The 14593-nt window shown below is 46.6% G+C and overlaps 1 protein-coding gene and 1 non-coding gene across 2 annotated transcripts in view; one reads left to right on the top strand and one right to left on the bottom strand.

Moving 5' to 3' along the window:
* The window catches only part of LAPTM4B (lysosomal protein transmembrane 4 beta), a 74830-nt gene extending 67075 nt beyond the window's left edge, over positions 1-7755 (bottom strand). Inside the window, exon 1 of the mRNA XM_045077969.1 lies at positions 7432-7755. Within this exon, the coding sequence (XP_044933904.1) occupies positions 7432-7530 (99 nt within the window). The 5' untranslated portion in view covers positions 7531-7755. The remainder of the gene's footprint in view (positions 1-7431) is intronic.
* Positions 7756-8897: 1142 nt separating this feature from the next.
* LOC123391526 lies at positions 8898-9002 on the top strand. The gene has a single exon (XR_006606235.1). It is a non-coding gene; the product is annotated as a small nucleolar RNA U13 (small nucleolar RNA).
* The last annotated feature ends 5591 nt before the right edge of the window (positions 9003-14593 follow it).

The raw sequence follows: 14593 nt of genomic DNA, 5'->3' as shown, positions 1-14593 counted from the left end.
CAACAGACAAATGGATAAAGAAATTGTGACGTTTTATACACGACAGAATATTACTCAGCATAAAAATGAAATCTTGCCATTTGCAACGACATGGATGGACCTTAAGGACATCATCCTAAGTGAAATAAGTCAGTCAGAGAAAGACAACGCCATTTACATGCAGACTCTTAATAAATAAATAAATAAATAAATAAAAAAACGAGATCAGAGAACAAATGAGGGTTACCAGAAGCAGGAGGTGGGAGGTCAGAGAAATGGGTAAAGGGTCAAAATGTAAGGAGGAAAAAAATAAATGCAGTGCATTACTGACCAAGAGAAAACAGAACAGTCTTACACTGGGGAAAGAAATTGCTTTCATCCTATCACTCTTGTTCCTAATTCTGCAATGCCTCCCTGCTGCCTACAGAATAAAATCCCAAGTCTATGACCTAGTATTTCAGGCTTTTACACTCTAGTATAGTAGGGAAAACACTAGACAATAAGGATCAGGTTAAGTACTATGTGTTTAGTTCATATCTTATCCTGGACTTAAAGGTTAAGTCACAGAATCTGACAGCTAAAAGGAAACTATCGATCTTAAATGAGCATATGACCACCTACAAGCCCCAACCTACTGCCTTAAGGTTTAACTAAGAATAAATGGGAAAACCCACTAAAAACTATCAATCAGGGCGCCTGGGTGGCTCAGTGGGTTAAGGCCTCTGCCTTTGGCTCAGGTCATGATCCCAGGGTCCTGGGACTGAGCCCCACATTGGGTTCTCTGCTCAGCGGGGAGCCTGCTTCCTCCTCTCTCTCTGCCTGCCTCTCTGCCTACTTGTGATCTTTGTCAAATAAATAAATAAAATATTTTTTTAAACTATCAATCATTCTACAAATACAAGCTGTTGGTTTTACTATCCAGTATTATCACCCAGACCCCCCCCCCAAAAAAAAGAAATCAGTATTTATCACACCAAAATTTCTCAGGATACAAAGAAATCCATCAGGCTTGGGTACACTAGCATAGTGGGACTTTCAAAGTGAACCGGTTGGTTATTTGAAAGGTCAGGTTGTAAAGCTAATGATGCTAGCTACTCTGACCTCTCTTATCCTTTATAATCTGATACATGGCCAACTACCTTATGAATAGAGTACAAATACAAAGAGGCATTCAGTACATATTTGCTCAAAGACTACGTGCCTAAAACACACTTAGGTGATGATGAAAAGGATGACATAAACAAAGGCATACTCATCCCATGTGTCAAGTTCAGATGCTTTCAATTACCCGTACACCTCTTTTAAAACATTCAAAGAAAATCATGTAATAAAACAATGAAAGAATAGTAGTTTTGTGTGAATATGTCAAGGGAAATTCAGGTCCCTGGGGTAAAACACATTCCGTAAAAAAAAAAAAAAAAAAAAAAAAATGGGGGCTTTAGCCTAAGGATCAGGAAGCATTGTTCTGGTGTCTTCCTCCCAGTAACAATCTCAGATTCTCTGGGAAATGACTCATCCCTCTGCTTTGGAACTGGTGTTTTGAGCCAAGTTAATCCCATCCCCAGCTCACATCTCTCCCCAGTCAACAGTTTAAGGGCAGGAGAATACCCAGACCTAAATTCATCTGATATCCTTGTCACATATCCCTGGTCTGCTATTTGGTTCAGGGACGGAGAGATAACTTAGGTTTGTCGAAATCAGAATGAACCTCGGGATTTTTGCAATGACTTGAAACTGAGGGTTTAAGCCAATTGAAGTTGGCTTACAACACGCGGGTCATGAAATACACGGACTTCCCTAGGACAGAGAGCCAAAGTTTTTAGGAGCAGGTCAACAAGTTTGTAATTGTGTCTGAGAAAAATACTTCTGGGAACTGCATCTATAATAGGCTTTTTTAAAAAGGGTTGTTAATGGTAAAGCTAGAAACAGAAACACTACTGTAACAGCCAAGTGAGTGCTAATGGAAGCCTAAATGAGGTGAATGATAGCGAGAAGAAAGGATAGAATAAGGAGGTAATCTGGAGGCAGGACACAGACAGCGAATCAAGAGGAGATCACGGTGGCAGGAAAAACAGGTGCACAGCTGAGGAATCCAGACAGATGGTGGGAGAAAGGCTAGTGTGTGGGGGAACTTGGGGAGGAAGTTAATGGATTCTGGTTTAGAACAGGAAGTTTTGATGAAGAAAGAGTGGAAACCCCAGAAGACTATATAGCAATCAGCCCTCATCAAGTGCTCTATTATGATCCCTCTGCAATCCACGACAGATCCGTCCTCTTTCCCTGAGAAGATGGATAATCATCTTACTTGTCTCTCTGAAAACATTTACAGTTATTAAGGGTTATATAATCATTCTACTTTTTAGGCTAAGCGATTAACCTGCCCTTTAAAATAAACAAAAACAAAACTCTAACACAAAAATCAGAGGTGGATCACAGATGGAAATATAAACGCTAATAAAGCCATAAAGCTTTAGAAAAAATATACGAGAGTATCTTCACAATCTGGGGGTAGGCAATAATTTCTCGGTTTATCTTTTGGGTTTATTTTTTTTTCCTTCTTTTTCTTCTTTTTTTCTTCTTTTCCTGTATTAGAAACTACTAACCAGGGGAAAAAAAAAATTGACAAACTGAACTTAAAATTAAAAACTTCTGGAGTGCCTGGGTGGCTCAGGGGGTGAAGCCTCTGCTTTCAGCTCGGGTCATGATCCCAGGGTCCTGGGATCGAGCCCCACGTCTGGCTCTCTGCTCGGCCTGGAGCCTGCTTCCCCCTCTCTCTCTGTCTGCCTCTCTGCCTACTTAAGACCTCTATCTGTCAAATGAGTAAATAAAATTTAAAAAAAAAAAAAGAAAAAGAAAAAGAAATTAAGAACTTCTGTTCACTGGGGCACCTGGGTAGCTCGGTTGATTAAGTGTCTGCCTTTGGTTCAGTTCATGATCTCAGTGTCCTTGGATCGAGCCACAGCTAGGCTCCCTGCTTAGCAGGGAGTCCGCTTCTCCCTTTCTAACTGCCCTCCTCCCCCCCCACCGACCAGCACTTGTGCACCTGTGTGCTCTTTCTCTCTCTCTCTCTCTCTCTCTCTCTCTCTCTCGTTCTGTCTCAAAACAACAACAAACTTTTCATCAAAATACACCATTAAGAAAGTGGGTAGACAACCTCGCGCTGGAAGAAAACATTCACAAAATGAATCTTTAACAAAGGACCAGAATCTAAAATACATGAAGAGATCTTACAAATCATTAAGGAAAAGAAAAATAAAACCCAATTTTAAAATAGGCAATAAGTAACAATTCACAAAGGAAGATTTATGACTGACCCATAAGCAAAAGATACACCGCCCCAAATCGTTAGTCCTAAGGGAAATGTAAACTCAAACTACCAAGAGCTGCAACTACATACCCACCAAAATGGCTACAATTAAAATGACTGACATGCTGAATGCTGACAAGAATGTGGTACAATTGGAACCTCACACGTTGAGGGCTGCAGTGTAAAAGAGAACCACGTTGGAAAATTGCTTGGCAGTTTCTTATAAAGTTAAACGCACTTCTACCCAATAACCAGCAACTCCACTGCTAGGTATTTAGAGAAATAAAAAGATATGTCCACAAAATGTCTTGTGGAAGAGGGGGGCCTGGTGGCTCGGTGGTTGGGCAGCTGCCTGCAGCAGGAGCCTGCTTCTCTACCCCCCCCACCTCCCCTCACCCCGTTTTCTAATAATAAAATCTTTTCTTAAAAAAACCTTGAGCAATAATGTTCAGAGCAGCATTATCCAAAATAGCCCCAAACTGGAAATAACCCAAATGTCCATCATCTGGCAAATGGACAAATAAATTGTGATTTAGTCATACAATAAATACTCAGCAATAAAGCATCAAGCTATTAATATACTCCAATTAACATGATTGAATTTAAAGGACGGTAATGCTAAGTGAAATAAACCAGATACAAAACACATAAAGTATAATTCCACTTATAGGAATAGTAAAACTGTCGTTTAGGGTGAGGATAAAGGGGTAGCAGGGATTAACTGGAAAGACACGGGAACTTTCTGAGGTTTTGGAAATGTCTTCTAGGCGTGTGGGATACACAAAGTGCATGCCTTTGTCAGCATTTGTACACGTCTATGGATTCCACCATATGTAAATTAAGCCTCATTAAAAGGAAAAAATAAGAAACTGATTTCCAATATAAACACCTGAAATCAATATGCTTTATTACTGGACTAAAGGAAACTTTTGTTATTCTAAGGCAAAAGCAAAACACACCCAAAACTTTTAAAAGGTAAGAACAAGAGGAAACAGGCCGACTAAAAATACCACAGGGACCACAAACCCACCATGGGCCTGTATGCAAATCACTTATGCTCTCTGGGCCTCTATTTTTTTTAATTACGTTATTTTGTCATTCATAAAACAAAGTTTAGAAAATCTACCGCACCAGGAGTATGTAAAAATTGAGCATATGCCAAGCATCTGGTATAGTACGTGGCACACAGGGCCTTAGTAAATGCTAGTGGGGTAGGAAACAGCAATCAGAAAAGGCATGACAAAGATCCACTTTACCTTTCTGGTGTAATAGGCAATAATTTTTTTAATGAAGATTTTTAGTTATTTATTTGACAGAGATAGCAAGTAGGCAAAGCAGCAGGCAGAGAAAGGAGGGGAAGCAGGCCCCCTGATGAGCAGAAAGCCCGATGTCAGTCAAAGGCAGAGGCTTTAACCCACCGAGCCACCCAGGTGCCCCTGTAACAGGCAATAATTCATTTAAAGAGTTTTATTTGGGGACACCTGGGTGGCTCAATTGGTTGGACGACTGCCTTCGGCTCAGGTCATGATCCTGGAGTCCCGGGATCGAGTCCCGCATCGGGCTCCCAGCTCCATGGGGAGTCTGCTTCTCTCTCTGACCTTCTCCTCATTCATGCTCTCTCTCACTGTCTCTCTCTCAAGTAAATAAATAAAATCTTTAAAAAAAAAAAAGTTTTATTTCAATATTTTCCCATAGCCCTATCCTTTTTTTTTTTTTTTTTTAATTAAAACTCTCCCCATCTGATAACTGACCCTATGCCATCCAGCTGGCTGGTGGAGTGAGAGGGAGGAAGAGGTGCCTTGCTCTCAGTGACCCTGCTCCTTCATCTTAGAAATGTTCATGTGGAGCGCCTGGGTGGCTCAGTGGGTTAAGCCTCTGCCTTCAGCTCAGGTCATGATCTCAGGGTCCTGGGATCAAGTCCCACATCCAGCTCTCTGCTCGGCAGGGAGCCTGCTTCCTCTCTCTCTCTCTCTCTCTCTCTGCTGGCCTCTCTGCCTACTTGTCATCTCTGTCAAATAAATAAATAAAATCTGTTAAAAAAAAAAAAAAAAGGAATGTTCATGAGATGGGGCGCTTGAGTGGCTCAATCACTAGGCATCTGCCATTGGCTCTGGTCATGATCCCAGGACGCTGGGATTGAGCCCTCTCCAGCTCCCCCTGCTTGTATTCCTTCTTTCGCTATCTCTTTCTGTCATAAATAAATAAAATAAAAACTTAAAAAAAAATGTTCATGTGAAACCAAGTTTTGAATACCCAAATTATACGTAAAGGTATGAGTGAAACTCGCAAGTCCAAATTGTTTTACAAAATGCAAAAGACTTCTTAGGAAGAATACTAGTACTAAAGCCAGGTTTCCCATTTATTAGGTTTACCAAAGGGCGCATCCTTCCATCTGCTAGAAAGCTTTCTAATTATCTTTCAAAAGGCCATGCTGTTTCCAAATGCTACAACACACACAGCAGTAACTACTTTCCACAAAGAGCAAGTTCAAACAGTAGACGAAGCATGCAGAATGTTTTCCTTTTCTCACACCAATGCTGTCTGGTTGGATTTCAGCCAAGAACAGGGCTCAAGTAGATTTATCTTTCCTGTAGATCGTGTAAGTACATTTGCCTAATGCAGTGCCCTAGATTTTACAAATTACATTTGCTGGTGTACTTGCAAGTCTGCAGTTTTGAACATTTTCAAGGAGGACACAAGACATTTATATACAACAGTCCACCTTGACTATCAATAAGAGCCCTATTCTGAGGCCACCTACCATCCTTTTGCTGTAATTTTAAAATTTCTGTAAAGCATTTCTTGGCTCCTAGCGAAGTCTGCGTTGAGCCAAGATGCTGATGTTCTATCTGCATTCAGACTGCACAGAAAGAATCCACTCATACCAAAGATCTGTTTGAAAGCTTTTAAGGCCAAAAGATGTCTATTGTGTGGCCTATGATAGGCACTGACTAAAGGAAACTTGAACTATACTGCAGGGAACACCATAAACCTGGGGGAAAACGTTTGGCTTAATATGGCACAACACCACAATTCGACAGGATGTTCATACTACATCGAAAAAGTGACTATGAACCAACAACAAAAAACTCTTATGATCAAGAATTTATTCTCACTAAAAAGTTCAATATGCCGTCTTGGCACCATGATTTCCTCAGGATGCAGTGGTAGTCACTGCACAGTGGCTCGGGTCTAACTCCCCATCGTGATGTCACAAAACCCGAAATGCAACGGAATCTGACTCTGTTGGTGCATGCGGTCCTGGGATGCCAACCATCAACCTGGAGCAGGCACAGGGCCAGAAAGCTCCATCAGGTTTCCTCACTGCCCCCAGGAATCACTGCTCCCCCAAACAAACAAGTCCTTAAAAGATCCGACCTATAAAAAGGAGAAAAAAAAAAAAAAGATCAGATCTGCTGGCTGTGGCCGGTAAGAAAGGTACAGGGATCACCTGTCAACGGGCAGGAAAGTAAGTGGGTGTAAAATGGCTTCCCGGGACGGACTGAAACGCAGTCAACCACAAGCAAATCCCTTCCTAGAGTAACGGCTTTCCACCAGACGTGGAGGGGCTCGGGCACCGAGTGAGCCAAGAACCCCCCAACCGTCTCTCCTCCGGACCCGCACGCGCGCAGGAGACGGTCCCGCAAACCCGACGCCAGACCGGCGCGAGCAGGGAGAAAGGGCACGTCCGGCCGCCAGCGTGACCGCAGCGGGGGGCACGACGCACTCGGTCACCCACCCCACGACCCTGCCGGTCACGGCCCACCCGGCGCGGAGAAGAAAGGAAGGGCTGGGAAGCACGTGGTCGGCGGCTCCGCCGGGGGCTCGGGGGCCGCAGGAGCACTTCTCCCGGAAGCGGCGGGCTCGGCCGCGGCCACACAGCCCCCGACTCCGGGCCCCCGGCCGGACCCCCGCCGCAGGCTGGCCGCGCCGGGGATCGCGGACAGGCTCGTGCAGGGAATTAAGTTTCTAATAATACAACTTCAGGCAGATTAGCGCCGGCGTCGCCAGACACCGAAGCCACACTTGGCGCAGGGGGGAGGGGGGAGGCGGTGTGCTGGGCGCGCGGGCCTGGGGCCAGGGGCCGGGGTGGGGGGAGGGTCTCCCCGGCAGGTGCGCCCCCCGCGCGTCGTCGCCGCGCTCACCAGGTACCAGACGCCGAGCAGGATGGTGCCGGTGCGGACATGGCAGCACAGGCAGCAGCTGTTGGAGTAGAACCGCGTCCAGGGCGCGACCATCTTCATCGCTCCGGCTGCGGGCGCCGTAGCGCGAGCGCGCGCCCAAGTTTGCAGGAGCGTCGGTCGCGTCGCTCGGGACTCCCTGCGCGGCCGCTGCCGGCTCCCCCGCCGCTGCTGCCGCTGCTGCCGCGGGTCCCGCTCGCCAGTGGCCTGCGCCTCCCCGGAGAGCTCCGCGCGCCTGCTGCGGCCGGACCCTGCGCTCCGAAGGCAGCGGGAGGAGGAGGAGCGGGACGGGGGGGGGGAGGGCCACGTGACCCGCGCCGGGGGCCAGTGATGTCACCGTGGGCTCCAGCCAGCTGCGGGCGCCGCCGGCCCGGGGCAGAGAAATCAATCATCCTGCACCACCGCCCCGCACCCCTCCTCCTCCCCTCCCCCCTGCAGTCCCGGGCCCGTCCCGGAGCAGCCCCGCGGGGGAGTTCCGGGCCTCCCCCTCTCTCCTGTGGTCATTTGTGTAACTCTGTCCGGCGTTTTGGATTCTTTTCTAGTCTCCTCGGTTGCGGTTTCTTCCCTTCTACTTCAGTTTTGCAGATAATCTGTAGATGCAAATACTATCATTGTTATCTTACAAACTGCGAGAGGAAAAACTGCAGGGTGTGTGCGATTCCGGTCAACAGCAGTCCTTTGAACCCGCTGCTGGAGCCCGGAGCAATTTGTCTCCGCTTCCCAGCTCAATTACCGTGGTAGTAACCTTTTTCCCAGAAAATAGGATGTGTGTCAAGGACATCCTCGCTGTGCTTCGGGCAGCATTTTTAATCATGACTGCAGCTCTGAAGAAACAATCAAGCCAATTACTACCGCATGGGCTCTGAAGGCCACAACGCGGACCGGGGGAGGGGGGGTTACTGGAAGATAGCTCCAGCTGGGGCTTATTTCCTCCCATTTGTTGTTTGGTCTCAAAGAACCCTCGCCCTGGGTTAGCATCTAATTACCCTTCAAGCCAAACATCTCCTGAGTTAGATTATTAGTGCGTGTCAAAGTTTGGTTTCGGACTTGGAGCAAGAGAAAAACGGGTCAGATTTAAATTTCTTAAGGACGGGTTATACAGGAGGGAAGGAGAATGTGCGATGAGGTGGTTTCCGTGCAGGACCAGTTAGTTTGATAAGACTGTAAAGCTGTCACATTCTTAGTGTGTCGCTTAAACCTGGATCCAAAGGGACCGGGGCGTCTCCAGAGAATGTCAGATGTGGGCCCTTAATTGGAAGTAATAAGTAACATGCGAGAGATCATCAGAAAGGAGGGTGAAGATCAGTTGTTGTTTTGTTTTGTGACTACGAATTTCTGTTTTCTCTCACACCTGAGATAATTTTCTCTTTGGGGTCTTTAATGTTCAGTTATACCCATAGGTTTTTTTTTTTAAGATTTTATTTATTTAGATCCTTTCATAGTTCATAAGCATGATGATTGGGTGTTCACGCTTCTGTGTGACATGTGCCACCCTCTAAACCTTGTTACAACCTCGGCACATTACTCATCTGACGCGAAAAAAAAAAAAAAAAAGATTTATTTGACAGATGATGAAGTTCTAGAACATAGGTGAGGTTCGGTGGGGTGAGGTCCGCAGCCGATGACTAAAGAAAGAATTCTTGAGACATCTTTGGTGCAAAATGGTGATTTATTAAGCATGGGGACAGGACCCATGGGCAGGAAGAGCTGCTGCCCCGCTATCCTGAGGAGTGCCTGATTATATACACAGGAGTTGGGTAGGTGAGGACAAAGGGGATGTTAAAAAGGGCTGTCACGGTAAAGAAGACGGTCAGGATATTGGAGGCCTAGTTATTGTTAAGCCAAGGCTGTTTTTCCCTCTGATGAGACACTAACACGAAGACAATTGGGAGTTCCTGGTGGAATGTCACATTCCTCCTAACAAACATCCTTGTCAGTGAGTTTTAGGTTTAGAAGAAATTTAACTTTACATTTCCTTCAGCCCCAACCTCCTTCAGTTTTTCTGGAGGGGAGGGCCACATTAGGGCTTGAGGAACTGAGTTATTTGTCTAAGGAAGTTGGGCTATTGATAAGATAGCTTCTTTATTGTAAATCAGTAGGACACTTATAGACCGAGGGAGACTCCTGTCTTGCAGGATTGTGATCTTGGCAAGTTAACTAGTTGTTTTTCTTTTAGGGTAGCCAGGGGTGCCTGAGGAATGTCACACATTCTCTCCTCACAAAAGAGGAGAGATGGAGAGTAGAGGGGAGCGGGTCGAGACAGGGTGCAAGGTGCCAGCTTTTGCTTTGTCCTCAGCCAGCCTTCTGCTTCCTCATCACAGAGACAGATCATAAGTAGGCAGAGAGTCAGGCAGAGGGGGCGGCGGCGGGGGTGGGGGGAGCAGGCTCCCCGCTAAGCAGAGAGCCTGATGCAGGGCTCGATCCCAGGACCCTGAGATCATGACCCCAGCTGAAGGCAGAGGCTTAACCCACTGAGCCACCCAGGTGCACCACCCTGCTCTATAGGTACTTTTAAACTGCTGTGGGATGATAAGCAGGAGTCCTCTGTACAGGATGGAAATAGAGAATCAGGCTGAAGAGTGGTACTTTCCAAATTCAAACTACCAACATGTTCCTCTAATTACCTCCAGCTTTGCCCCCCCCACCAGGATTTCAGATTCATTAGGCAAATGATTCATTGATTAAAGGGAATTTTGTATTTCACAGAACTTACTATTCAAGATCTGAATTTATAGATACTTGCTACATGGCACTAGAAAAGAGGAGAGATGAGAGTAGAGAAAAATCTGGCTGGAGAAAGGAGATCAGGAGAGAAACAGTCCATCTGCAAGCAAAGTTTATGAAATAAAACATAATGTCAGGGTCTCTGGAGTTGTAGTTATTTGAATGCGAGAGGACTGGGGAGGATTGGCAAAAACAAACAAAACCAGAAAAACAAAACCCCAGAGGCTTCCCAAGGAAGTTAAGTCACAGCCATTCTCAAACAGCGACGTATTTACTGGAGCACCGATCACACAGCTGGACCGTTCTTTAGACAAATCAGCTTGTTCTCATCTCTGGGTGCCTCAGCTTCTGGGGCCACACATGCTCTTCCCTGCTAGAGTACACCTCTCCTGCCATTCTTCTCTGTCTCCATAGTGCCTTTGTTACGGAGATGGGCAAACAGTAGGGTCTCCATTTTAGAAAGGCCCCATTTACTGGTGGTGTTAATTCACCTGGCATGAGTAAATTCACCTTGCATCTGAGTAAACCAGAGAAACTATGTTCTCCTGCCAAGGGGGAAGCAGGGAAGTTCTTCTTTCTCTGCAATCCACCCTAGGTCCCCAAACACCTGATTAACATCTAAAAAGATCGCGAATGCTGAACATGTTCCAGGACATTCACCTCAAACCAACCTCTGTGGACACTGGCATCAGTATCCCCACCTTTGGTGATTTATGGAATAGCATCTATCGTTTACCTGGCACTTGTCTATGATCTGACCCAACCCTGGGTTCCTAAAGGAACACGTACCCTAGACCCCTTTCCAATAGAGACTCCTAACCCCAAGCGACCAGAAGGCTCACCTCTGTTTTTCTGAGTCTGCCGGACACTCTGTGTGCTGTACTCTATCACTTACACTATTCAGGAAACTCTGTTTTCTTCTGGCTCACTTCCATCCTTGGGAAAGGACCCTCTCTGATCCTTGGATAGGGCCTGCCTGCATCCTTACCAATTGTTAAAGGCTTCTTACCTCTAGGACTTCAGGCCTTGCAACTTCTTTTGTCACCCAGGTCCCTTCCCTTGCCTTCTCAAAGTCCCCATTTTTCTCTCCCTGAATCCTACCCTCGCCCCCTTCTTCCAAGCGCATTTTCCAGTGAATTGATAAAAACGTTTCCTTCCATCAGTCTATCTGCTATGATCCAGTATACCAAGGTCAGTTAGAGTGGCAACTGGGTACAGGAAATAAAGACATAAAAGCTGCAAAGATGAGCGCATTCTGCCCTCACCCCTCCCTCCCCGGCTCCCAAAGCCAACTGTGTGGTCTCCAAGGTGCTAGTCAGAACGTCTGCAGAGTACCCCTACAGGTGAAAAGGAAATGCAATGGGAAAGCAGATAGGGGTCATTTACATGACAAATGTGGGTAGTTAGCATTTCAGTTGGGTCTTGAAACGGTGAACAGAACTTAGACAGGGAACACAAAGGAGAAGGAAGAAACACTTGATCCAGGATTTACATAGGGCCAGATACTCTTTGGAGGTAGGGAAGGTCTCCCTGGAGCTGCCTCTAGGACCTGGGTAAGGGTCTGTCCCATGAGAAACCTCAGAACCGCCCCCGCCTTCAAAGGCTGAGAAATTCAAGGAGCTTCTACCGTCTAGCTATCCTGGAAAGACCAAGGGGAGGCAGTGCCTTCTGTGGTTGTGTTGGAAAAGGACTCCATGTGCCTAAGCGGAGGGTGCTGTGGAATGTCTTCTTCCATGATGGAAGTACTTCTCAGTCGTCGGTGATGACGCAACAGAAGGGTAGCTAAGGACAAAGCAAAAGGCTGAGACCTTACAACTTCTCCCCCACCCCCACTCTGGGATGGGACATATGTGATTCTTTTTTTTTTTTTTAAAGATTTTATTTATTTATTTGACAGACAGAGATCACAAGTAGGCAGAGAGGCAGGCAGAGAGAGAGGAGGGGAAGCAGGCTCCCCGCTGAACAGAGAGCCCGACGCGGGGCTCGATCCCAGGACCCTGGGATCATGACCTTGGCTGAAGGCAGAGGCTTAACCCACTGAGCCACCCAGGTGCCCCGACATATGTGATTCTTTAGGAATCTCCCAACTATCTTAATAGCCTGCTAAAAAGGGCAAAACGGCCTTGGCAATGGCGAGGCCTCTGGTATCGGGTATCTTGTAGATTCTGTTTAGCATATGAAAGTGTAAGGGCCTTATTCAGCCAGAGCGGCCCCACTCCAGTTGTATTGCCATTTTGTTGTTTACGCAGTAAAACTTAAATTGACCCTGCACCGCCCACCACCACCACCTTCCCGCCCCCGCCCCCGCCAGAGGAACTTCCTTAAAAGCAAGTCTGCGAAACCAGTCCCAGGTAACAAAGCCCAAATACAAGCAAGCGTCAGGTCAGGTGGAGATAACAGCCCAAATGCCGGGATGAGTTGGGTCAGGTGGAGACATCCTATCAGTAAAGCCTGAGTACTGTCTCCCTAGTTACCAAGGAGTATGGGCCCCGCCCTTTGGGCCCCTTTTAGGTGCCAATTCTGCCGAAGGTGATAGGCTGGTTCAAATATCTACTAGGGTAAATTGTAATTCAATTGGTCACTTATGTGTGACCTAACATGACTGTGCAGGTTTCTCTGTTTGTTACAATTTCATTGGCCACCTGTGCGTGGCCAGGCCCAACCACATGGCCTTTGACCTTAAAGGCTAGTCTGTGAAACAGAGAGGGGTCGCCCTCTCTGTAAGAGGTGTGGCCCTGAACGTTTGGTCTGATTTTTTTTTTTTTAAGATTTTATTCATTTATTTGACAGATGGAGATCACAGAGAAGCAGGCTCCCAGCTGAGTAGAGGGCCCGATGTGGGGCTCGATCCCAGGACCCTGGGACCATGACCTGAGCCAAAGGCAGAGGCTTAACCCACTGAGCCACCCAGGTGCCCCACGTTCGGTCTGATTCTTGATGCTTGGCGCGGAATAAAGCTTTGCTTGACCTTCGCTTTGTATCAGTCTCGCTCCTTTAATCACGGACCCATTATTGGGGGGCCTAACAAAAGTTCTATTAAAACCTCCATTTTCCTTACTCCCCCCCCCCCATGGTACATAAACTGCCACCCCTGACAACCTGGGGCAGCAACTCTTCCTGCCCAGGGGTCCTGTCCCCATGCTTTAATAAACCACCATTTTGCACCAAAGATGTCTCAGCTCTTTCTTGGTCATCGGCTCCAGACCTCATCCCACCGAACCTCACCTATATTCTAAAACTTCATCAGTTGGTGGTACCAAAGAAAACCCAATAGGTCTCCTCACACACTCTCCAAATAAACCAGGGATCTGTGCATTCATGCAGTCATGAATTTGGGGAATGAAAACTTTCCAGGTGAGGGAAATAGAGAAAAAAATGGAAAGTAACATAATAGCAAGATAAATGCTACAAGGTGCTATGAGAGCCCCACCTCTCAGTTCAGGGAAGACCAGGGAAGTGACCTCTAGATCCCTATGTGTGGGGTTAGTTGGAGCTGGCTAGGGAGACAGGCAGAGGACAACCTCAGACAGGATGGGGGCAAGGACATGCAAGGGCCCAGCATCTGGCAAGCCCACAAATTTAGAAACAGCAGGTAGTATGATAGCCGGGAGTTGACATTTGAAGGGAGGGGGTGCAGAGTAGAGAAGATGGGGCTGAGGAAGTTTTATGGGTGTCAGTATAGGCAGGGGAGTTAACAGCAGATGAAAAGCTTTTCATCCCATGTTGCACTGAAAGATTTGGAGCAAATCTCCTAAGGAAAATGGGGAGCTTCTGAACTAAATATTGAACCCATATTAAATCCATATGCCTCCATGATCAATTAATGTCACAAGCTTTAGGCACATACAAATGAGACAGGCAAGACTGGCTCTATTATTTGTGGGCTCCAGTCCAACAGTGAGAATAGGGATGGGGTTCTCATGTAAAAGTATTAAGCATTTGGGGCACCTGGGTGGCTCCGTTGGTTAAGCACCTGCCTTGAGCTCAGGTCATGATCCTGGTCCCAGGATGGAGTTCTGCAGGGGGCTCCCTGCTCAGCAGGGAGTCTGCTTCTCCCTCTGACCCTCCCCTCTTCCATGTTCTCACTCCCTCCTCCTCTCTCATTCTCTTTCTCTCAAATAAATAAAATCTTAAAAAAAAAAAAAAAAAAGTGTTAAGCATTCCCAAAAGGCAACATGAAACCATGTGTGGGATGTCCTAAGGAGGGGGACCCTGTGCTACTGCCGGGGTCACATGCCCATGAGGCTGGCCTTGGAGATAGGTCCCATGTCTCTCTTAGAGATTAAAACAACCAACAACAACAAGAAAAGGGAAAGCTGTCCGATAACAAAGAACTGTTTCATGGAAGCTGTGATAAATGCCAATTTTATAGGAATGTGTGGAAGAAAATAAGTATGTCAGA

This window comes from Mustela putorius, unplaced genomic scaffold (genome assembly GCF_011764305.1).
Source record: "Mustela putorius furo isolate JIRA1106 unplaced genomic scaffold, ASM1176430v1.1 tig00000228_pilon_pilon_pilon, whole genome shotgun sequence".
NCBI classification, from domain to species: Eukaryota; Metazoa; Chordata; class Mammalia; order Carnivora; family Mustelidae; genus Mustela; species Mustela putorius.
The sequence above is the reverse complement of the archived record's forward strand: the minus strand, read 5'-3'. Positions and strand labels throughout refer to the sequence as shown.